This window comes from Phoenix dactylifera, chromosome 4, assembly GCF_051530095.1.
Source record: "Phoenix dactylifera cultivar Ajwa chromosome 4, Ajwa_hap1_PhDact_Kaust_v1.1, whole genome shotgun sequence".
NCBI classification, from domain to species: domain Eukaryota; kingdom Viridiplantae; phylum Streptophyta; class Magnoliopsida; order Arecales; family Arecaceae; genus Phoenix; species Phoenix dactylifera.
In genome coordinates this window covers 43675089-43701517 of record NC_143193.1, presented here as the reverse complement: position 1 = coordinate 43701517, position 26429 = coordinate 43675089, and the positions used below count along the sequence as shown (strand labels likewise).

General features: G+C 36.8%; 1 protein-coding gene across 4 annotated transcripts; it reads right to left on the bottom strand.

Moving 5' to 3' along the window:
- Nucleotides 1-2619: 2619 nt before the first annotated feature.
- On the bottom strand, nucleotides 2620-19489 carry LOC103711591 (AAA-type ATPase family protein). Of its 4 annotated transcripts, none has more exons than XR_015977188.2 (9): nucleotides 19115-19487; nucleotides 16776-18448; nucleotides 16417-16636; nucleotides 7738-7929; nucleotides 7321-7536; nucleotides 4812-5550; nucleotides 3792-3862; nucleotides 3212-3270; nucleotides 2620-3113 (listed from the first exon to the last, which is right to left on the bottom strand). XR_015977188.2 is itself a non-coding variant. In XM_039121272.3 (9 exons), exons 3-8 carry the CDS (start codon nucleotides 18306-18308, stop codon nucleotides 3796-3798), a joined length of 2967 nt encoding a protein of 988 aa, XP_038977200.1. In that variant the 5' UTR covers nucleotides 18309-18448; nucleotides 18640-18712; nucleotides 19115-19379; the 3' UTR covers nucleotides 2620-3270; nucleotides 3792-3795. The 4 variants fall into 4 exon arrangements, 3 of the variants coding, with proteins under 3 accessions (XP_038977200.1, XP_008796024.1, XP_038977201.1); XM_039121272.3 differs by adding an exon at nucleotides 18640-18712 and having other exon boundaries at nucleotides 2620-3270; nucleotides 19115-19379; XM_008797802.6 differs by having other exon boundaries at nucleotides 2620-3270; nucleotides 19115-19489.
- Nucleotides 19490-26429: the final 6940 nt, after the last annotated feature.

Here is a 26429-nt window from a genome sequence, read left to right as displayed (position 1 = left end):
TTACCTATTAAACAAACCAAACCCTAAGTTTCTCTCGTCCTCCTTTTCCGCTAACTACTCCCCTACCCCGCATTCAGCATTCCTCCTCCTCCTCGCAAGAGAACAGAAACGACGGCAGCACCTCCCAGAATGGGCTCCTGCCCTTGTCGGATCCCATGGCTAAGGACTCCTCCCCGGCGAGGCCGAAGCCAAGGAAGGCCTCCAGGCTCCAAGGCGGCGGCCCCAGGCGCCCCCCTCAGTGAGGCCTCGGCGTAGCCCATCTCGAGCGCCTTCGCCTCTAGGAGCGTTGGAAGAAGATCATCGAGATCGACCCCACCCGTGAGGTCCATCCTTTCTCGAACTAGCTTTCCGTCTACGCTCACCCCGCCGCCGTCACCCCTCTCGCCACCTACGGCGCCCCGGTCCCCCCTCCCGCCCCTGCCACCGTCGCCGCCTACGGCGTCGGTTGGGTGCAGGCGCCGAGGATGTGCTTTATCCTGCAATGCTGGCCAGCAAGCCCAGGGCTAGGGGGTTACGACGGCGGCGGCGGCCTAGGGCTAGGGAGTTAGATCGGTACCAAATAGGGATGGGGAGCGGGGAGGGCCGATTCCAGGTCGGGAGTCCGTTTTCAGTGCCCCCTACAAACCAAAAGATGCACTGCTTCTCCAATTAGTGCAAGTTCTGTACTCGGGTGAGCTCTCTTCTCCTTGTTCTCAACTCCAATCTACATTAGGGTTTCCATCTTTCTCTATCTTTCTTGACGTATTAAAGACCTATTTATTAAACAGGTTAAATGGGTCGGATCGGGTTACCTCTTTATTAAACATTACAGGTTCAGGTTCTAATTCCTAACCTATTTAATAAACAGGTCGGGTTCAGGTTTATGATTTTTTGACCCGACCTGCATCTGACCCGATTCGTTTATTTCCGACCCGACCTAATTGCTACCCCTATGTAGGAATTACAGTGGCTTAAAATAATATGTGTCCAAAATTCTAACTTTTACACCATTTTTCCCTAAAAAATAATATTTTTATTAAGCAAATGGTGGTGTAGAATAGCATTATTATTTTTCTGTTATCATCTAAATTATAATACTAATAATGACCATAATAATAGTTATTGTTAGTGAATTAGAACTTATTTCAGCGACCACACCCATCTATTTAGCAACACGAGATTCTGGATTCAAGTCCTAGATGATGTATCTTAAATAAGTGAACTTTGGATAAATATAACAAAGATAGATCCATCCTCTCTCTTCAAAGAAATATTGTTTTAATGCTAAAACTTTCCGATCACCAATACTGGGACAAATAAGTAGCATTATAATTGTTATAGTGGTTGATACCAGTTTGACTAAGCATAGTTAAAAAATCAAGCTAGCAAGGCAAGCAAACATTTATTTAACACAAAATAAGCTTATTCCACCTTTTTAATGAATTAACTTTATCACAATTAAAACGAGTCAGCTGACAAGAAGGCCATTATTGACGGCGTTCAATTTTTTTTTTTTTGTGTTTCCTTTTGCACCTTAATTAGATTTTAAATGGTGGATTTTGCATAAAAAAAATCCAATAAATTATTAAGGTCAGACTCTCTTTCAGAATTATACACATTTAAGAATTGTTACAATTTTATATGATAGTCTAAACTAACATGCATCAAATGTTCAAAATATGTATCGAGTATCCGGTACATATGTATGGATCGACTTGCATACAAAGTCATGGGCAAAATCATCCATGAGCCTTTAAACATGTACCATTCTGCAGATGAATGAATACATATATCTTGGCACCCTTCCAAAATTAATAATTAAGTGAATATTGTGTCCAAAATTCACTTAAGCAAATGAATATGCAAAATTAACAAGGGTTTTTTCTTCTTTTTTTTTTTGTTTAGGTGCCCAATTAAGGGCTGCTCGACCCCTGTAGTAACCTGTAAACAGGCTTAGGGCATCTACATTTTGCTTCTCTTATATGCCCAATCTAACCAGAAAAAGATATAATCACAGATGTGGGCGCGCATGAGCATGCACTCATGCATGCATTCTAATTCACATAAAGATCACAATCACACAATATGAATGAAAATGTAGCAGATGATAAGCTCCTGTAAGTACTATACATAACAGTCGCGGTCCATGCAACCAATTAGGAGTTCACCTATAATAACGTCCATAAACCAACAAATAAACTAAACAAGATGATCTAAGCCCTGAAAATGCAATTTCTCTTAGCTAATGGCTTCACAGATTTCCTGCCTGTTGAAATACCTAAAAAAAACAGGTATTCTTTTGCTCTGGGAAGCATGGAACTACAGCTTTAGCAAAAAAAAAAGCATGGAACTACAGAATAGCATACTCGGAGGCATTCTAATTCCCATAAAGATCACAATCACACAATATGAATGAAAATGTAGCAGATGATAAGCTCATGTAAGAAGTACTATACAAAACAGTCGCAGTCCATGCAACCAATTAGGAGTTCATCTATAATAACGTCCATAAACCAACAAATAAACTAAACAAGATGGTCTAAGCCCTCAAAATGCAGTTTCTCTTAGCTAATGGCTTTACAGATTTCCTGCCTGTTGAAATACCAAAAAACCAGGTATTCTTTTGCCCTGGGAAGCATGGAACTACAGAATAGCATACTCGGTGGCATTCTAATTCACATAAAGATCACAATCACACAGTATGAATGAAAATGTAGCAGATGATAAGCTCCTGTAAGAAGTACTATACATAACAGTCGCGGTCCATGCAACCAATTAGGAGTTCATCTATAATAACGTCCATAAACCAACAAATAAACTAAACAAGATGATCTAAGCCCTGAAAATGCAATTTCTCTTAGCTAATGGCTTTACAGATTTCCTGCCTGTTGAAATACCTAAAAACCAGGTATTCTTTTGCTCTGGGAAGCATGGAACTACAGAATAGCATACTCACGCTTCTTGGATCATCCACACACTACTGCAATTCCTTGAGAAAAAGCTCGTCAGGGGAGTCATCATTCAAAATAGCTCTCAAGTTTCACGTAGAAATCTTAAGTGTGCCTCAAAAAATGATGAAACAAAATTGGATGCAACTCCTAAAGATGCACCTCCTCCAATGTACCATGACTGATCTGTAGGAGTCCTTGCAAGATAAAATATACTCAACCAAAATCCTCAGTGATGCTATTTTTGCTGCCATGGCTGTAAGAACAATGCAATCCCAACTTACCCTAGTTGCACTACAATTTTCAATCCATGCTTCCTGGCGTCAATTCCGCATTAAAAAACCTGAATGGAGACATGCATCAGCAAACATTAGTAGATTACATTACCCTGAAAACAAATATACACAGTTATTGATGATAAACCTCCATACCAATGTCTCATGATGGTTCATGAAACGGTATTCTCAGCAGGAACTTATTATAGTCAGATACTAAAAGAGATCCATGCTTGGCCTACAGACAAGTGTACCGTCTTGCACTGACTTAGCTGGACCTCTATTATGCCAGACATCGATTTTATCATGATCCCGAAGGGTCTCAGAATGGAAATGCTATGATGACAACACTAGGGGAAGACAACCCTCCTAATTATTTCTTTTTGGAAGTAAATACCATGCATTTGGTGGTCCCCGTGTGTCAGAACATTGTTTTTCCCAGAAGGGGAAGTATGGGGTTTTTCTGTGAGCATCATCAAAGCATTTTCTCATGTCAGAGAACATGGTGTTTGCAGTTTAGCGTCCCTCTTTAAAACAACACGAGCTCTCTAAATTTATTTAAATAGTTCAAAAAAGAAACATGAACTACCTTTCTAATGGAAAGCCTTGGGAGTCCTCCAACAAAGTAACTTTGAGCTAAACCTTGAATCTTCACTTGCTCTGCAGAGAGAGAGAATTTTCAAATGACATTTCAGAAAAACTGATACTACTCCCTCAACCATGTACATGCAACAAATATCTTATAAATAACACCATGGACAAAAGGAATAGTTGCTACAAGCACAATGCATCCACAGGTGCATAGATAAATTTTAAGCGACATAAAAAAGTGAAACAAATACAGAAATAATCATTTGAGTTGTCAATGTATACACATGATGCCTACTTTAAATAGCAGAGAATAGTTATAACTAGATAGGTGTTTCATTAAGATGAAATTATTGTTGGAACCAAGTTAGGATATATAAAGTCAGAACAAAAATTTTACACTAACCATGGAGCTGTGACCTGGCACGCAATCATTTTGCTAACAATGGAATACCTATATATAGAGTTCAATTTATCTCGTTATATATGTGTGGATAAAAATAAAGAAAAGTGCAAATATGCTACCTTAAACAAACATAACAAATGTTAAGAAAAATGTGCTGTTGCATTGATTCATTTACTAATCCAGGGACTTCTGAACTAATGGTGTTAGCTGCATAACAATGGATTCCAAAAAAATTTTCAAAAACTTTTGTTAACCATTAAGCACTTGCTTATTAACTTACAGTATAGGTGGAATTTATAAAGCTCATGGCACATGGATCTGCCTAGAGATGCAATGCAAGAAAGCACTCACAACATTACAACATTATGACAAGATGCTTCATTCCACTCACCATATTTCTCCCCCAAAATTGGAGGATGCTTGTGAATTCAACTTAAATTACATTTGTCATTTGAGGAGTCATAATTTGATATGAACCAAAAAGAACTGCTTGATGGACTTACTGTAATGGTGGAATTTATGTAGTTCACAAGACATACAATTTTTCAATATATCAAAAAATATTGATATAAATACTTCCTTGAAAAATACAACAAAAATTATCAGATCACTTACAGATTATCTTCACCAGAACTGCAGGTGACTTGCGAATTTGATCTAGAACGTAAATTGTAAGGATCATATGCGCAGAAATATGTTTCAGATGCTCCCCTCTTGGGAACAGACAATTCCAGTTTGTTGTGTGGTTGGACCCTTAAACAGATTGTATGAGAACCATTAGATGAAAATAACTTTCTTTGAAGTTTCAATGTCCGTGAAAAACAGCTCGGCTGAGTTTCAGGTTCTTGAATGCTAACATATGGAACATCTTCACCTACTTCCGTTGATAAGTCAGATTCTAACTTGCATCTTTTTGACAGGTCATCTAGTACAGATCTATCAGATGCCGTAGTTTCAATGCTTTGAGCATTCCCTTCAGCATTTCTAATGGTGACTGCTTTTGTGTCATGAAAGTCACGCACTGATTTAGAATCAAACTGCTGAGGTGGCAACTGCTGCCCATGATGAGATAAATAAACTTTGAAAGATGTCTCTCTTCCTGCAGATGTTTCATTTTCATCTTCTGATACTGTTGAATCTGAATTTTCTTTCTTCCTACCAGAACAGCTCAGCAAACTAAATGATAGCTTCTTCCATTTGGCATCCCTTCTCATGGATGATGGGACGAGTTTGACTCTAATATCTACATTGCAACCCAGAACATGCTGAAGTAGATTTGCAATTAGGTTCTGTGATTTTTCTGCCCTGGATACATGATCAGGATGACAGAATTCAACTTCAGCAATTGCTAGACCTGAAATTTTGAAGATGTTACAAACTATAGCCTTCTTACCAAGAAAAAAATTTCAAGAAAGCAAACGCTTAAACATACTGAAACATTCTAATAGGTTAAACATCCTCAAAAGAAATGCAAAACTTCAAACCACATTACATCTTTGCTCTGTAATGCAATAATGCCAGAGAGCTATATAGATGATATGCAAGACAAGCGTTACAAAATAATCTTAGGAGCAATGCAAAGATGATAGTAAAGTAGTAAAGCAGACTATACCCAGTGGAAAGTCAAGCAACCGATCTTCCATTTTCACCATTTTGCAGGTTATGATTTAGAAATTAATAATGAAATGGAATTTGACAATATGTAACAAAACTTACAGAGGATACCAGCATTAGCCACAAAAGCTCAGCCATAACAGCCATCGGAACCTAAAAGTAAATGCAAAGAGTCCAATAATAGATCAGACTAGTCAAACCCATATTGGTGAACCTTCCAGAAAAATTTGCTCTTCAAGTAGCAACAGATTATCAATAGTTAATTTTAAATGGTCATTATTCTTCGCAGTTTCTCTTAGGGATAAAAAAATCATTAATTTTGGTATTACTTTGAAATCCTAGACAACTCTATGTTTTACATATTCCCCGCATAATCAAATTGTGGAGAGGCATTATAAATGAGGGGATATTGTCTATGCTACGTGTAAAATGGGAATTTCATATTCTAGTATTGTGCTGAACCATAAAGCAACCGTACATAACTTTCTAATGGCAAACCTACCACAAGATGCAAAGCCAAATAAGAGAACACAGGTAATCAAAGAGTAAAAAGTAAAAGAAGAGAAGTGAATTTTACATCATTGGAACAAAATCCTATAGATATGAGAGAGAGAGAGAGTCTTCAGTGTAATTATTCTTCTTCCTATCATAAGTACCTCAGAGTACTCCTATTAATCTAAAGACAAGAGCAATCATGCACTAAACCCTGAAAAGAAAGCTCTCTTGAAACTCTAGCAGAAGCCTGTCAAGATGTAAACACAAACCCTTCAGAAGACATCCCATAACATCTATTTCAAGAGGAAAAATCAAAATCAGGAAATCAACCGTCCCATTAGATCAAACACAAAACCATAGGAAACATGTGGACCCTAAAAAGAAGAAAAGAGTCTCTCAAATTGTGTGAGAAAACATCCTATCAACTCAATTTATTTCTTATTTAGTCCTTTCTGCTGGTGCACAAAAGGTACTCCATGACTCTCTCTCATATCATCACCTTTATCACCAGGTCTTTAACAAAGACTTGCCAAGAATAGGCTATCGCCAAAATTTGTTCAGTATCACTATAAATTCCTCATGTCCATTACAACATTTGTTTAAGAGAATTCTGTAATTGAATCATGCCATTTTCCTCATCAGCAACCTCTCTCAACTCAGTATACTAAATGTTGATGTGTGCTAGCCCTGGCATTGGAATCCTTGCAAGATTTATAGCACTTTGACTATTAAAAACATGTTCATCTTCTCAATGTGATGAAAGCACCTATTGAACCTTCAACCATAGGGCATCTTAGTTGTTTCAACTATTGTTATGTACAGTAAATAACTCAAAAAATTACACTACAGCATGGAATTCTGAATTGAACCAGCCAGCATCAATGATGAACCTATGGCTTGTCCTATGCCCTAGCTTAACTAACCAGCCGCATGGTCAGCAGAACAAATGAGGTAATATCAATGCAAGTATTTAAGATACAAAGCAGTAAGTTGCCATATATTGTAGTGGAATCACCTTCATTGACATAGACTGCTGATAAGTACCCTTCTTTATGTAAGAAGTTTTTTAATGAGTTTGATTGGCATTTTATTAAGGCTTCCTTCCAGATGTTTTCCAGTTTTTTTCTGCTGCAATGTCTCTCTGAACAATTTGACTTGTTGTAGTTGCACGTGTAACAAGCAGAGCTCTTTAAACTCCCCCTTGGTGAAGATATGCTTGATACCTTGTCATCTGCGTTCCACAAATAATATTGCATAATATATGTTATCATTAGAAATATAACCGAGCCACCTTCATTTCCAAAATTTGAGAATCTCAGAGTTCAGAGATTTGGTGCTCACAAAAAATGGCTAGTTTCTGGGAGTCGAACAGTGAGTATTACAAAGAATTTTTTCCCCTAGAGGTAAATATGCTCTAAATTTTACCTCTTACCTCTCATGTATGTTATTCTCGCATACGCCTGTGAATCATTAATTTCCATTAGAGGAGAAGATTCTCCAGTGTTGAACTGCAAAAGAGCAACCGTAAGCCATGTGGACTGATTTTTTGATGCCCTCAATTGTTTCTCAGTTTCAGACAGAACTTTTAATGCATGCCTCAGTTTCTGCATGCCAATCTCAGCAACTACATAAAAATCAGTACTCTGTATAAGAACCAATTTCCAAGGATTTATGCAAAGATATGTAGAACACTAAACGCTAAAGATATATGAAACAGATATAATCCACATGAATGTGTGCATGCTCAGGAGATTGCAAATGTGTAGTTCCAGAAGAAAGCTGACATGGTTGTTGCGATGGAAATTGCAAGAAATAAGAAACTCAGTTTTGACATGCAGCACCACAGAGGAGTTCAGTACTATAAGTCCTATTAAAAAGAGTTCAAACTATAAAGGAGTCAAAAGGAAAATTTAGACCCACCAAAAAAAAATACCCACCAAAAAAAAGGAAAATTTAGCGGACTGAATGCACTAGAAGCCGAAATTTCATTCATGTTTACCCTTCCTAACATAAGACCCTTACAAAGCTCATAATGGAGATACAAAATTGCATTATGATCCAAACTGGTTTCAGGGTTTTAAACACCTTGGTACGAGGGTGTGCCAATATTTCAATTGAACACTTGGGACACTCGGGGCAGACACAGGTTGAATGTGGTGGGTCTATGAAGGGTAAAATGGGCCATTAAAGCCCAGAAATAGGCTTTAAAGCCTAGAATATGCCAATTGAAGATAATCCGTCCTCTCAATTAAGCAGAGGGGGAGGAACCCTAACTCCCCATCTCCTCCTTCGGATGCTCGGACCCCTAAAATTTCCCTCTCTCTCGTGCATGCACAGCAATTGCCTTCCCCAGTTGGCCCGGCCGTGCAAGGCAATGGGGGAGTGGCTGTAAACCACCATAAACTACCATGAATGGAGCCTATTCCCCCTCCTCCATCTCTGCCTCCTCCATCACCACGCCGCTGCCTCCTCCTCCTCTGGCACCGCCCTGTCTTGTTCCACTGTGTTTTGGTGTCCCAGACCTTGTCTCATTTCAGCAGTATTTGAAACTATGGTTTCTATAGATTTACTTATAGTAGTCAAATTTCTATATATATTCTTTTTGTTTTTCTGGTTATATGTGGGTTACTTTGAACCAAAGACTTAGACTAAGTGATCATAGATGTCATGTAACAACTTGATAGGCCCAATTTTTGGTCACAGCATTGTTCATGGTACTATTCACATAATACTGCTCACACTACACTAACTATGAACAATCACCAGCGAATCAAAAAGTGCTATTAGGTGTTTTCTTTGTTATATGTAAGGGCCTTAATGTTTTATGGAACAGAGTTGGACAATTGACTAATGTAAGGGATATTTTCTTTATGGAGTAGGAGTTGCTGTATGTAAGAGCTTATATAATGGGATTGTAGATATTACGAGAGCAGGGAGAGAATAATCGTGATAAAATTAGTGTTAGGGTGGTTAAAATAGAGTACAATTAAGATAATATATGATCGCAGGATACCTACCAAGTTGAAGAGAAAATATTATAGGATAGCTATACGGACTAGCTATGCTTTATGATACAAAATGTTAGATAGTTAAAACACGTGCACAAGATGAGTGTGATCAAAATGAGAATGTTGAGATGAATGTGAGACAACACAAAAAAAGATAGAACAAGAAATGAAGTCATTTGTACAAAAGTAGTGATAATACCAATAGAGGATAAATTGGGGGAATGACAACTTAGATGGTTTGGACATGTACAATGTAGACTAAGGGATGCAATGGCATGAAGGATTGATTTGATACATGAAGAAGGAAAGAGAGGTAGCAGTAGACTAAAAATCACATAGGATCAAGTATAAGGAAGGACCCGACATCGCTACAATTTCAAAAAGAGTGCCCTAAATAGAGCTGAATGGAGGAAAAAGATTTATGTAGCCAACCCCAACTAGTTTGGGATTAAGACTTAGTTGAGTTGAATTGTGTCTAAGGGATGTTTCATTTGGTATTTACTTTTGTGGTGTAATTCTACAATGGAGGTATGAGAACTTCAAAGACTAGATGTGATTCCTAGATCTCGGGGTAAGTTCGATGCTCTCCTTCCTCTTCCCTCTACCTTTTTCCTTCTCTCCTTTTTATTTTTCCTTCTACTAATAATCCACCTCGTCTCTTATTGTTCATATAAAATATCATTTTATGTCACAAAGATATTTCATAACATATACATCGCAGATTCTTTTCCAGGACATTCCAACAAGCATTTTTTTCAATAATTTAATTCCATAAACCAAAATTTACCATCTCGATACTCGACCCCGTACAAGTACCATCTTATTACAATGTCGGTATGCTCGATATGGTACTCAGTTCGGCGTATCAAGTGTAGATATGCTCCTCCGTATCATGTACCAATTCAATACCGGTATGGTACAGTAGGTATGCACCGGTACTGACCGGTATGGCAAACCTTGGCATAAATCCTTAAAAACCCAATTTAAACCCTAGAAGGCTAGGTTAGATAGTAATCATCCATTACCTATTTACTTTTAAAACATAACCTTTTTAGTTCAGTTTTATGGAAAACTCATATCTTAAAACTTGAAATTCTTGCAAGATATATATTTCTACCTTATCCCAAACCCTAATAAGGTCTCTTTCCTCGAATGTCCTACATCAGCTTGATTTATGTAACATATAATTACGGCTGCAAATGGGCCGAGTAACCTATAACCAAACCAAGTCCCAACCCGATCTGTATTTGAAGACCTATGGGTTGGCTCAGGTTCAAAAATTAGACCCAATCTAAGGTCCAATGGGTCTAGATCATGTAATTTTCAACCCGGCCCAACCCGGCCATATGTCATCTAGGTCAAATTGGGTCGACAAAAAATGGGCACAATCCAGCCCAACCTAAGAACTTGAATCATATAAACCTCCTCCTTCACTCTAAATATCTTTCGCAATTCCTTGAATGAATTGTCATTTAAACTAATTCCCCTTTTTCATCTCAACAACTATATCTTTTCTCATCAATTTTCACTTAATTATGTTTAAACATTCATATTTCATTGTTCTTTTTGGTGGATTCTCATTTAGATTGGCCTCTACTAATATGAATATATTAAAAAATCATAGTTTGTAAACTTAAGAATGATCAATTACTTGGATAAAATTAAAAGATTTTGAATGAAAGTTCAAGTTTAAGTTGGTTGTTTTTAGTTTTATTTATTTATTAGTAATTTTATATTTATTTGTCAGTTATTATATTTTAGCTATAAAAGAACAGCTAGATGCGTGCCTCAAACTGCAAACCCAACCCCACCAACCCCCGGCAAACTTGAACATTTTGGGTCGAGTCCTGCTAATACTTGACCCTCATGAAAACTAAATAACCTGCTAGGTCTAAAATCATTTCTATGACCCCCCCCCCCCAAAAAAAAAAAAACCTAATCAATTAATGGATTGGGTTCAGGTCCAAAATCATGATCCTTCAGGCCAGGTCAAGCGTGCCCCAATCCAACTGTCCTTTGGGTGGATAGCATGAAATATATACACAAATTCTCATATTATTTCAGCATTGAGGCTTGCCTTGAGGGAAGAAAAGAACAAAAAACAAATGGCTCAAAGATAGCCCTGCATAAATAATGTTATAATACATGCCATGCGGTTGATTGGTGGTATCAACCAACACCCATGTTTTTCACTATGCTATAAACTCGATATCCAATCCTAGAATCTCCATTCTTCTTCCAACATCCTTCTATTGACTCACTCCATATCTTTTACACACAGCATTAGCATTTTAAGTGGTGCATATGGAGATGCAGTCCTCTGACTGCACTGCATACCCAGCATGCAGTCCATTATCATGTTTGCCCATACAATCAAGATGGATTTGGATGGAACCCATTAAGGGTATTTTTAATAATTGATATAAATACTGCACTAACTAGTAGTAATAAGTACTAAATGTTAGCTGTCGTTCTTATAAAAGGTTTTTGTTATTATTTGTTATTATTATATGTTCATGTATTTTATTTATTCTCTAGATATTTTAGAAAAACACCAACAGCACATGTGCCAATATGCTGCATTTGTGCTTGCGGTCCCTTGACTAATGCAAACCGCAGCCCCCTAAAACACTGCAGAGCATGAAAATCAGCTAAACAAGAAGTGGAGAAATGGGATTTGCTTTTTCGTCCCCTCCCTAATATTTGGGTTCCTAGGCCCTAAGACCAAAGACCTTCATTTTCAGTGCTTGTTCATCAAGCATCCTCAGGAGTCAAGTACATTCTTCTTCAAGTCTTCGCAATTGAGTGAAAGTCATTAGGTCCTTAAAGTAAGTGATCATGGCCTAAGGTGCTTATTCCCATGGAGGCCATTGTTGTGGTTATGTATATGTTGCCATAGATCATGGCTTTCTTCATCACATGATGATGATAAGTAATCAGCATTATCTGTCATGCTAAATAGTTAAGGACAATAGGATTATCATGATAATTTGGGCGAAAAGGTTGTCAGTAAAAGCAATTCACTTATTAATAAGTAGAATGGAGTTTTCATGTTCCTTACAAAGTCTTCAGGTTTATAATTATCTTTCAGCCATGGGTTGACCAGAAGCCGATCATTGAACTAAATGACATCATTTCAAAAAGTTTATGGCAAAGAAGCCCAGCAAGATCCCTTGATGATGTTAAAGTGATGAAGTTGAAGTGTCTTAAGACAAGATCTTCTCCTATATAGGCAAAGACTAACTATGTCAATTGATGAAAAATGTCTTTTGATGTGCTTAGTGAATTTGATACACTTCCAAAGCATCCAAAGGATTGCAAATTGTACTAACACTCACTGGAAGGAGCTGACTGTTTCTCCTTTGATTTCCTCATGGCATTTATTGGGTGACTTTATGAATAAAACTCATACAGAGACATAATGAAAATGTCTTCTAGCAAGGCTAAATTAATGTTGAAGCTCATTGAAAGAGGTAGGGGGCTTGCATCCAGTCCTTAGGTGCCTCATGGCCTTGGTTGTTGCGAAGAGGACTCAAATAGTGAAAAGATGGAACAGTCATGTAACAATCTCTCGTAGATAATGTACTTCCTAAGCTTCCTATGTCAAAAATTACGGTGAGGATCATGAGGGATGTGAGGGTAAAGCACCTATGACAAAGGACAAAATATACCATGATGGGCCTAGTGAAGTTGATAGACTACCAAAGCTCTCAAAAGGCTAGAAATGGTGTCAATGAGAGATAAAAACTAGAATTCCTCCCATTGACATGGTTGTTTTAACAATTGGTTGTTTTAACAATCTAGTGCCTCATCCAGAAAAGCTAGCCAGAAGATGTTATTTAGATTCCTTGGCTTTGTATCAGTACCCAAGATCTATCCAGTGTATTGCCAATGTGGGAAAAAACAAGCGCCTACATAGGTCCTCACATGCTCCTCCTATTTAAGCCCCGGCATCCTTGCTAGGCTACGAGTCCAAACCCACCTAAATCCAATCATAAGTATTATAAATCTAGTTACAAATACCACGATCAGCTCATGGTTAGTCCAAATTAGCTCATACTACAGTGTCCCCTAGTCCACATAGGCCATAGATTGTTTCTGCTCCAATACTATGTTAATAACCTAGGACCTAATCCAAAAAGCTGACTGAAAGGTGTTATTTGGATTTCTTGACCCTATATAAGTACCTAATCTCTACCCAAATGCATAGCCGATGTGGAACAAAACATATGCCCGCACGGGTCCTCACATGACAAATCCAAATAATGAAAAAGCAAAAAAAAAAAAAAAAAAGTCCTCTTGCAAGCTCAGCAAAGCCGATAGACTTTTCATGCTTTCAATTAGTTGAAAATTGTTTTAATACCCATGGCAACGTCCTCTATGTATTTTGTTGAGAACATGCTGCAGGTGAGGGCAAGGAGAATATGGTCATTTGCATTTTCAACAAAGTCAATAGACTTATTAGGCAGGGCAAAAAGTCTTGATTGCCTATTCTTTTATAAGTTTACCATGACCTCGGTTCATGAGGATTGATCAAATGGTGAAACGATGAAAATATTCTTCAGTGATCTTAATTAGAATCAGCATTAGGCTTTCAATTTACATGAAACTTCATAGGTGCCTTCACTGAAGAATGGAGGATAATTATTCCTCATGTTGGAGAAGTTCTTTTGATGGCTTTGACAAAGAAAGGAGTTCCTGCAACCTTCAAATCAGTCAATTTGCCCTCAACCTTTAAACAATTTGGTAATTTTTAAACCTCTGGTCTCCAAGAACATCATCCAAACACTGCTAGATATAATGCGGACACCAATTGTATGCTTTAAGTGTTTAAAAATGTGCCTATGGTTGGAGCAATTTGGTCATGATGCCAACAATGCCCAAAAGTGAATATTTTGCACTTATCAGGTAGATGAGTAGATTGATCAGCTTCTTACATGTTTGAATGGGTCATCAAATGGCTGAAATGAGTCATTTCCTTAGTTGATAAGACACTCATAGAATATGGGCTAAATCATGTGCCAAAGCTAGGATAATACAAGATATAAAAAGAATAGAAAAGTCAGAAAAAAAACTAAAATGTTTTTACAGAAACAATGCTCTAAAATTTTACATAAATTGCAAAATCAAAACCAAAATGTTTCAGCTTAGGCCAAAATTAGACAAAAAGTAAGGCTAGCAATTGATGCGTCCTAGTCCAGTGTTTGCATGAGCCTTTTATGCCTCTTTTTTCCATTCAGCCATTTATCCTTTCCTAATGCAAGAAACCACTGTATCTAGTTTAAATAAAGCTTTTGCAAGTTTTGAAAAGATTAGATGCATTGCTACAATACCTTCTAAAGAGATTTAGAAGGAAAATCTTTAGATACAGTTTTCCTTATCCTAATAGTCAAATCTCCTTGACATCTGGATTGCCATGTGTTAGATTGATATCAAACAATAAAAAAAGTAATGTGCTCACATTTCTTGACATTATATGTTATGAAGTATCATTAGGGCTTTATTGATGCAAAACCACTAACTGAATTTTTTTTATTTTTTAATGATTTTCAACCTAAACTAACAGAATTGGAGCTAAGACAACCAAATCTGTTCTATTGAAGCCAAAACTAAAACTGAAGTTATTGAACCTTAACTTCGCAAAAAAGCTGTCAGAAATCTTACCATTACTTAAGAGGTCCTAGAATAATGATTTTACTGAATAAAAAAAAAAAGCACATATAATGGCTTTTAAATTAAATTTTTTTATATAAAAACTTGAATTTTATACCAGAGAACAAATAGAAAGGTTCAAATCATTTACATCCTTAATTAAAAATCTATCCAAAATCATCTACAGTTTTAAAAAAAATATATGCCTATCAATAAATAAATGAATATACATATATATAAAGAGAGAGAGGGAGAGAGCTGAACTTGATTATACTTGAGTGAGTCTCCACTCAAATCCGTTCATGTCTACATTGGACAATGGAGATCCTACATTGATGATCCAAACCACTGGATGTGATCTACTACCTTTAAACTACTTACAAATGACAAATTATGTGACTTGAAGATTCCTAGCATATGTCAATTGATTAAAAAAACACACACATATAATTTAATGTAATTTAAATTGTCCGATTTTTTGACTACTTGATGCATAGGCTAGAGGTTTCCGAATCGCATGATTTTTGGTATGTAAGCAATTAACGGTGGTAGATCACTTATGACGGCTTGGATCATCAATGTGAGACCCCCATCATCCAATCTATACCTGCCCGAATCTAAGTGGAGATCTACTTGAGTGTAGCCAAGTGTGGTTTTATATACATACATGCGTGCGTGCATACGTACATGCGTGCGTGCATACGTACATGCGTGCGTGCATACGTACATGCGTGCGTGCATACGTACATATGTGTGTGTGTGTGTGCGCATGTATATATGAAAGTAACATTACTGATGCTACTTAAAATAACATGCCAAGAAATAAGCAACATGGGCACTACACATGATTTCACATCATGTTTCCAACAAACGCGTCCATTGAATTTAGTATTTTGAAAAGATGCGCAGCAATTTCTTACCCAAAAAAAGATAAACAACAATGAATACTATAACTTTATCATTATATTCTTTCAGGAATCTAATTTAGGAGTATAAAATGATTTTATTGTGTTGTATGTTTAATGATAATTATTTGGCCTTTTATTCCTGTCTTACTGATTAGAAGGATCAGTTGTAGATGTAAGAAATGCAGTTTTCAGTTTTAAATAAAACTCAATAACGTAAAAATTACTATTTAATAGGTATCAAATGGCATTCAATGGATGACTAGAATAAAATGATTGCAGTATGGCTTAAATAAGATGTGACTGACTGCAATCTGTGGTTTGGCATCATAACAATACCTAGGGTCTAAGTAAGATACTATCAGACTCTCCATTTAATGATAAGAGAATGAGCTGAAAGAGATAAGTATAATAATAGGACTAGACCCTTGGGAAACAAGAAATGGATGTTTCGAGTTGACAGCACAGATAACACAGCAAACCTTTAGAATCAAAATCACTAAACCAACAGTTTATAAGTAACGGCCAGTGGGCCAGGACACATACAAGCGTGTCTTCCAATAAAGTCCCTGCCAACTTCAGAAAATCCTGATTGGCTTCTTCCAGCAAGAATATCCATAATAAGATTTGCAAGCTGTGATACTAACTGCAGAGGATCAACCCTCGAACTCATAAGCTCTCTTGCCCGTCTAACTGTATTAGCAGTGTCTGAAGACAGTGCTAGATCTAGCAAATCGAGCAACTCATCATCAGAAACAACTCCTATCTGCACAGAAGCATTAGAAACAAATGTAATACAACACTTCTTTCTGAGTACTTGCAGAAGACATGTAATATACATGGCAACTGCAACCAAAGATAACCAAGACAGCCAGTAAGCATGGAAATTAATGATTATTACTCACGAGCTCATATGCAAGAGATACTGTGATTTTCTTCCCGAGCAAGCTAAGCTGATCAAGCATCGTCTCTGCATCGCGAAGGGAACCATTAGATTTTGAAGCAATGAAGCACAATGCATCCTTCTCAAACTCTAATCTTTCTTCTATACAAATTTTCTGCAACCTGCAGACCATATCGACATCCTTTATCTTTGGAAAGTGAAACCTTTGGCAGCGTGATATGGAATTACATGGCAGCTCATCCAGGTCAGAAGTAATCATGACATATACAGTATTTCGAGGAAGTTCATCAAGACTTTTCAAAATGGCAGCCCATGCCTCCCCTCTTAGGGACTGGCATTCATCAATTATGAAGACCTTAAAGCGCGAGGAAAGGGGAACAAGAGATGCACTCTTCACAAGAGCTTTAACCCTAGCTATATGATTAATTTTCACAGCATCCAGCTCTTTGACATCCCTAGACCTTCCAGAGAGTACAAAAATGCATTCGCGGCAGAATCCGCATGGCTTTTGATCCTCAAAAGAAAGGCAGTTCAAAGCAGCTGCAAAAATCCTTGCAGTTGATGTCTTACCTGTACCACGAGGACCATGAAACAGATATATAGGAGCCACCTTTCCCTTTGATATGGCGTGCAAAAGAGATTGAGCAACCACACTCAGCCCAACTAGCTCGTTGAAGGATCTTGGTCTAAATTTCTGGCTCAAACTTCTTGGGCTCGCTGGACAGGGAGCAGCATCTCTGTAAGCTGTCTCTGTCCCTTCAGCAGATAGCAAAGGTTGTTCCTGATCTTCACTTTCAGAAGAAAAATTCCGGTCCCTGTATTTTGGTGTTCCTGACCAGCAGTAACTGATTCCACACCCACTGAAATTTGAATCGACGACATCATTGTATTTGATTTGGGTGTCCTCAGTCGTACGCCCCAAGGTGCTATGTCTCGAAGCATTTGTCCGTGGTTCACTCAAAGACATGCATGGACTTCCTACACAGCTCAATGCAGTGGATGACTTCCTCAAATTGCCATGATGAGACTTCTTTACTACTGTTGCATTGACCCTCTTGGTCAATTCCCAGTCTGGTTCCCGATACGAATCCACTTCCTCTTCCACATGGTTTGCAGAATGTTGTACCCATGTAGAATTCTGTGATTTAAGTGGTCGGTCTCGACGAGTTTTGTGAATTAGCTTGGTTCTTTTCGGATCTAAGCCTCTAATTTTGACTATAGAAGATTTTTTGGAAGCAGCACTTCTGTTTCTGGGTATTCTCGAGCCATGATCCAACTCAGGATTACTTCCATGATCCTCAATTTCTTCTTTCAAATGACAGTTACCAGAATGAACTATAAGTTGTTTATCACAATTGTTTACGTCTAGAGCTGCACCACTGCAAGGATTTGTTTGCCAGTGTATATTGTCTACAACTGTTGCAAACTTGCTCATAGAAATGGTCGCTGGATCCCTTAGCGACCGAACTCTTTTGAGTGCCACTAGAGTTTTTGAAAGAGGGATGTCTACGGAATGCCGCCTTGCCTCAGACATCTTGTAATGCTCTCAGTTCTTTACATATTCATAGCATATGTCCTATATTACTTTGATTCTCCTTCCTTCCCTATAAGGATCAAACAACACAAGGCAGGTTGCAGTGAGCCCATCTTTGAAAATTCTCCAAAATTAGATGCCTGAGCAAAATAAGCAAACAGTAATTATTAGAAGCTGAAGTTTCCTTAAACAACTTCAATAACTACTTCATCAGACTAAGAATCTATTTTCCATGCCACTATCAAATACTGAGAGGAAAAATTTACAAAAAAATACAATCATTGCATGAAAAATTTATTAGAATACAGAATTAGTAAGTTGTATGTTTCACCACGATAGTAATGCCCGCTAATATCCTTCAGGTTTTCCAGCACCTATGAGTTTAGAAAGTTCAGCTGCTTTGACTATATGAGACACAAACAAAATAAAATTTCAATCTAACATGAAATCTGAGACACTCAAAGTAGATGAAGCTAACTCCCAGTAATGGAAATAGAATAAAGGAGGATTCAGCACAATATTTAAATAAAGAAGTATAGCAAAAAAAATCCCAAAACACTGCGGAAATCATCTTACAAAGCGAAAGAATAGCAACGTAAGAAAAAGGACTGTACTTCTCAGAATTTCCCACCTAATGAAAGCAGGAAAAAAAATCTGAAAAAGAATACCAAAATCCCCCAAAAGCCCCCAAAAGCACCCAAAGTCAAAAAAACCTGCCATAACAACCACCCAAGAATCCCTTCAATGCAACCAGAAACGGAAACAAAGATCAAAAGACAACAAGAAAAGGAAAACAAAGCACTCACCAGCCACAATGCAGCGCAAGAAAGTGCTCTCCCAAAAACTCTTAACCCTAACGAAGAGAGCGGGAGAGAAGGGGAGACTGACGCTAACCCTGGTTTTAGAAACCAGGGCCCAGAAGGGAATGGAGCCAAGGGTAGAGTGGCAGGATGGTAAAAAATGTCCAAGAGATGGGGCAAAAGGAGGGACATAGTGTTTGGCCGCGAGAGGAAGCGTGTGGGGTTGGGTTTCCGGAGATTCTGCCGCTCCTCTGCGACGGGGCTCGGCCTCGTGAAAGGCGCCGGGGGGGTGGTAGTTTGGTAATTATGGTGGAAGACAAGGGGCGCCTTCGCTCTCTGCAAAAAGCTGCTATTTTTGTCGGTTAGGGGCAGATCTCCCGTGGGGGAAGAAGCCAGCGGAAAAAATTTAACGGTTGGGAAAACGTAGCTGTGCCGTGTGAGTCCACCACACGGTGTCGCGTTTCTAGTCTTATCTAGAGCTCATTTAGTTGACGGAACAACATGGGTTGGTTTAATAATTTTGAAAGAGGTTGTTGGTTAGGTTGCCTTGGGTTCTGCTTCTTTTGCTCCTTATTTTATGTGTCACAGGATTGAAAATTGTGTTGATTTCGTCGACTTCCAGGTTTTAGCTTATTTTTTATTGCAATAGTGTAACACACACACACACACACACACACACACACACACACACACACATATATATATATATATATATATATATATATATATATATATATATATATATTTGGAGTCAAGTGTACTGTATTTCAATTGTTTTGCATGCTAGCTAAAGCTGCAGATGGGTCGGATTGACCGTAACCTGATCGAGCCTAACCTGCTTAGATCTAATTCCACTTGATTTAAAGGACTAGTGGGGCTAGGTCGAGTTTTAAAATTGGACTCATTCTATTTTTCAGATTGAGTCTGAATTTACTAAATTCTGACCCGACCCGACCCGACCCATTTGAATAAGGTCTTCTTTCTTCTTTCTCGCTGAGAGGAATCGTTATTTGGCATTGGGAGGATCGGAGGACCGTTCGGTGGACCTTGGTGGAGAGTTTCATTAAGTTTGAGTTAGTCGCATAGATTGTTTGGGTGATCGAAGGGATGTGATCGTGCTTGAGAGGCAGCATGGGATCCGAGACTTGGGGTTCGATAGGGGATCTAGTGCTTCTCAATCTACGAGTCGTCGGAGCGGTGGTGGATTGATCTGCTGGAGGAGGAGGTGGCGGCGGGGAAGGGGGCGGTGAAAGGGCAGGAAGAGGAGTCGTGCAACTCATCGATGGGGCAGAACAGTGATTGCTCGGCCGCGGGATCAGGATTAGATAGGGAGGAGTCTGAGAAGAAAGAGGTGCAGAGCAAGTATAAGGGGCCGCTGGAAACCATGGACGCGTTGGAGGAGTCGCTTCTGATCAGGTACCGTAGCTTTTTTTAAGATTCTTCGATTGTTTTTTTCTTTTTCAGTTGAAAGTTTGGATTTTTTTTCCCTTTTACTTTTGTTTAGTAAATTTTCTATTTTTCTTTCTTTTTTGATGAGGGTTGCAATTTCTTGAAACATACCGAAGAAATATAACGAAAAGTGGTTTTAAAAGAATTATCCAGAAAATAAGATAAATTTTTGAGTCTTTGCAATACTTGAAGATTGTTATGGTCTTGATTTTTTGTTACTATGTCTCTATGCCGAATACATTCGGGTTTGAGTTTATTTTGTAAAATTGAATGAGGTTGGGACCCAATCGGAACCAGACCCAAATTTTTTGGGTTGGGACCGGATTATACATGGATCCAACCCAACCTAAATGATCCGTTAGGTCAAAAATTATAGTCATGGACCCGATCTAACCCTACCCGATCTTCTATTGGGTTAGATATGAATCCAAAATTAGAATCCGAACAAAGAACCGGATTGGGTCAGGATCACCCGCGACCCAGTCCGACCTGACCCATTTACACCCATAATGCTAGCTATCTTAAACTATTCATGAGTTTGTTTGGAATTAATGGCCTATACTTTTTTCTAGGGATATTCCCACCCATAATTCACAAAGGCAGTGAAACAAGCACAAGATCAACTTGTTGGCATTATAGTTGCAATATCGAAAAGCTAAGCTACAAACCAAATTTTCAAAGGCTATAATTTGATCATACAACATCCGATTGAAATGATCATTTTTTTAAATTGAATAATTTCTTAAAATCTAAGCCATGATGCTTAGTCCTTTAGGAGGTGACGCCTGAGCCCATATTTTATTATTTGGAGCCTAAAATGGGCTAATCAAACTGAAAGTTTCTTGTTCGAATAAATTTTGACCGGATGTATCTCCCAATCCGAGAAAAATTAGGTGAAACAACAGAAAGTAGAGTTAATGTAAAAGTTGAGCTACCTCTAAATAATTTTATTTTTTTAAGTTTATTTCTACTAATCATATGTATTTTAGGAAAGATAGTTCTATTAGAATTAAGAAGAAGAGTACAACCCGAATTGTAAGAGAACAAACCTCATATTATAAATAAAGGTTGTGTATTTTGATTTTAGTTCATCAATAAAAGAAAATAGGACTTAAAAACCCTACTTTCATAATTCTTTTAAGAGATTCAAGTTGAGCAGGCTGAGAAAAATTTTCTTTCTCCAAAATTAGATCATAAAATTAACATTTCTTAATCAAATATTTAAGAAAGAGGACAACACACTTTGACATTCAAAAAATAAAACATAATCCATCATTAGGATTGTTTAAGATTTTATATTTTATAAAATAAAATAAAATAAGGCTCAGGCTATATGGTCCATCCATTTACATAGAGAGATATAGCTCTATTATTTTAATCTTAAAGTAGCTTAAATAAAGAGTTTATTTTGTTAAGTTGTTATTTTATTATCATTGCTTACAATTATGCATAACAATAGTCATATTAAACCTTTAAAAAATTGTGTTCTACACTAATTATACTAGACTCTATATACATAACATATATAAATATCTTCAAAAATACACCAATGGATAATTATGTTAAATATTAAAAATAAAAATATTATTTTTTAAATATTTCTGAATTTAATACATAGCTGCAATATTTGTATTTTTGTTATTCATCATTTTGAATATATAGATAAATATTTCTCTCAGAAAAGGATGTATAAAAAAGTTTAGTGGATTTAAAACTTTATTTTTTTATTTATTTTTCTTAGTATTTGTCAAATGAGAAATCTTATATAAAACTCTTAAATAATTTGTTTCTAAATTTTTTTGAGTAAATTGAAGCAAAAAAATATCTTAGCACTTGTGTTTTATCCAACTGAAAAGACTAATAAAATTAAATTTGGGTATTATACTTGCATATCTTTATGAATCGTGGTGATCTAAATATTCACTTGCATAGACTAGGATTCTCCTATTTTTATTTTTGTATAAAGGCTATTTGTGCTTTCAATAAAAGCAAGTCAAGCAAGATGATTTTTTCTCCCACAAACCTAGGATATTTTCCTCTTTTGAATTTTATTATTTTGCCTTTAGATTTATTTAAATGTTTTATTGTTTATTGTTGTTGTTTCTTCTATTCTTCTTCTTATTTGGTTGATTACTTTTCTTTTTATTATTTTTATTATTGTTTGTCTTCAATTGTGCTAATTAGTTTGTGTCTCTAATTTATAAAAATATCAAATAAAACACGAAAAATGCTACTTGAGATAGATAATCAATTCCTTATAAGTAATATTAAGGTAACATGGAAAATGTCATATACAAAACTAGCATATCTATGTGCATTCTAAGCTATCTCCAATGTGGCAACTAATAAGTCTATTATATATACTCTAATGGAGAGAAACATTATATAAAGAAAATCTTCATTGTAATTTTTTTCTTGAACTTCTTTATCTGCTTCTTAGTTGCTTGAGCCCTTTGTCCTCATTGTAGATGCCACTATTGTGACAATCGACCTCACCTCGGCCCATCCCTTCATCTTAAATTCCATCCTTACACTCCTACCACCATTGAGCCCATCTTCATCAATAAGCCGAGATGCATCAACAATGATGAGGTTTCCACTGCTCCATCTCTGCATGATGTTGCCTCCCTCCATTGTCTGGCTCTCCTGCCTCGCCAATCTCAACAACCTCACTATTATTAAAATTTATAGTCATCTATGATTTTATTATCATGAGGTGATGATAGAGCAATCAAAGGTCTTGAGTGGGTATCGATGATCTTGCAAAAATTCTCACTAACCTTGTACTAGAGCTGCAAGATGTTGCCATAGGTCAACATGCCCACCAACCCTATCCCCACCATTGGGTTGTTCTTGTGGAAGTACTCCATGTTTCCAAGGGTTGTTGTGATGGTCCACCACCCTCTTGTGGTACCTCCAAACTGTTAACCTCACAAAGATGGTGCTGGAGACCTTTGGAGAGGTTGGGGCCTAGGGTCCTAACTTAACTCAAGCAACCTGTTCGCTTTATAATCATTAGCATGCCATCTCCTCCCTCTCTCTTTCTATGTGTGTGTCTAACCCTAGCCTAGTTGGTGACTACGACAATGGTGCAAGGTGTGTTCTTATGTAGAAGTCTAGTAAGCAAGGGGAAAATTTTAGGAAAATACGATAACAAGAAAATATTGCTATTTTTTCTTCAATTTTTCTTTTCATTAGTGTAAATGATGGGGACTAATTGGTTAATTTAGCTATCATGTTGGATGATAGCCTAGAACACTATATAAGCAATACAAACATGCTAGTTTTTCTGCGATTATTTTAGGATATTTTACCTACAGTGAAGGTAGTTTTAGGTTATTTATCTTTTGCAAGATTAAGATCTTTATTTTGACATTAGTAATCATCAGTCTAGAACACAAACAAATCAACCAATACCAAATGCGATGTTATCATATCTTTAATTTGGATCTAACAAATTTTTCATGTTACATATTATCATTTGAAAATATTTTATTAAACAAGTTATGCATGAAAAAACTAACAAAAAATTCTACTTTGATTTATTAGAAAATTATTAGAGACAAAGTATTTTAAGAACTTTTATTAGATTTATTATTTAATAATTATTAAAATAAAAGAATGCATTTTTAAATTTCACTTTACTTTTTTATACATTCAAATTAATGCATAATAAAATACAAAACTGTAAATAATTGATTATTTGTACATCATAATAATAATTGCAAGATATTATGTAGAAGTAATTTCAACTTCAAATAAATTTTCTATCTCATGAACCATCTCATTTAATACTTATATATATAAATAAATATTATATATTTTAATAAGTAGCTATTGAATTTAAACCAACCATCGAAGTTGTTTATCTAGAAGTTGGTTATCTGTTTGAAGCATTGTAGTGGGTAGATAAATAATAATTAAAATGGTGAAACCCTATCCCTTTCTCCTTGTCTCTTAAATCCATGTTTCATTTTTGCTTCAAATCATAGTTCTTCCGATCCCACCAAGGGCCCTCCTCCATGGTCCACAGTCCTTAACTAGCTGTCCTCCTTCCAGAGGTCCACCCACTAATGGTTCTCCTCTTCCATTGTTGTTGCCATTGCTTTTGCTGTTACTAGTTTTACTTCTCCCTCATCATCAAATTTAGAGTTAGACTTAAGGTTTCTGCACTTTAATTTCTTCTCATTATAAATCTCACCCATCCCAATCTGACCTGTTATTGGGATTCCACTACTCCCATACAACAGCACCAATCCCTGCCTATCATTGGTGATTCCCGTATCTCCCCCATCCCCAATTATGCAAGGCTGAGGTTGAGGACGATAGAGGAGAGGTCGAGGTTGATGCTGGTGACATCCACATTGAGGTCGAAGGTGGTGATGATGAGCAAGGGCAAGTTAGATGGCAATAGCGAGTTCAATAGTGGCAATAATGGTGAGATCAACATTGATGGTTACAATGATAGTGAGATAATAGTTGGTTCGATTTATCTATGACTTGAGTTCAAGCTAGGTTTCCACAGCTTGACTCAAGCTCAAGTTAATCTTAAGCTGACCCTATATAGCTAAAGCTCAAATAAGATCCAGCTCACTTGTTTTCAAATTGTATACACCTCTAGTTAGTTTGCATCCTTTTTCAAATTTGAGAGGATTAGGATTTAAACTCTAGCAGTGGCAACCCCAGTATTTTGTTTATAAAAATGGACACAATCGTTCTACTATTTTTCATTTTACTAACTACTAACATCCACTATAATGATTATTTTATTTAAAAAATATAGTTCAAGACTTGATTAGTCAAACATTACATGGTAATTATATCATAAATTTATACAACTAGCTTTCATAGTAGTGATGATAACATAAATGTATGACGTAAGATGATACCTATCAATGTGTAGTGCTTGTAAAATAATTTTCCATTTCATACAATTTTTTTTATAATTACCCATGACATCTTTTAATACAATATGCAAAAAAAATATTATACATATTTTATACATGCAAAATATTTACTAGCTAAACACAAAAGTTTTACTCCATATACACACAAATGCACTGCAGATATAGTATTCTTTTATGATATAACAATAGCTAGTAGTATGTAATTTCTAATAGTTGTTTGCCTTTTCCAAAGTTTACAAGTTTTTAATTACTTTTACAAGTGTTGTACGGTAAAGATGATGAGCTGATCAAGGAGAAATTAGAAAGATGATTTAAATGAAGATTCTAGGCAGGAGATCAAGAAAACCAAGAGATCAAAATCATCAACCTGATTTAACTGCTAGGGCTTAGTTGAGTTGAGTATTTTTCAAATATGTATATATATATATATTTCCTGTTGGGATAAATTTTCATGTTATTTCGATACTATTTGAGTATAGAAGTTGTCGTGTCATTAAATGGATGCAAGAAACCATAATATTGTCTCTACATCTTTCTCAACATCAACAAAAGAAGAAGAAGAAGGCAATGCATGTTTGGATAGAAATAGCTAGACACTTTTAATAGATTGCTTATTGGTCAAAATCCAATGGCAGGTACAGCCAATTACTTGGTAGCAATACTGCATTGGATAGCCTGTGTCCAACAAGATTTGTGGGGAAAAAAGCCCTAAACTCTTTCGGGTTCACAGAAAGCCCAGCTTATTTGGGCCCTTTCTGGCCTCAAAATGTACCTAGACTCAGATTCTCCATAAGCCTAGTACTCTTGGACCAGCTTTGGGCCCAATCCGGGCTGGTAGGCTCAACTCGGAATGGACCAGCCCATTAGTACCCCTAATAGACTCCTCCAATATGCGACTACCTTACAAGCCACATATCCAATTGCACTAGCACTGTCTGATGAAGGTTAACCTACAGTCACAGAAA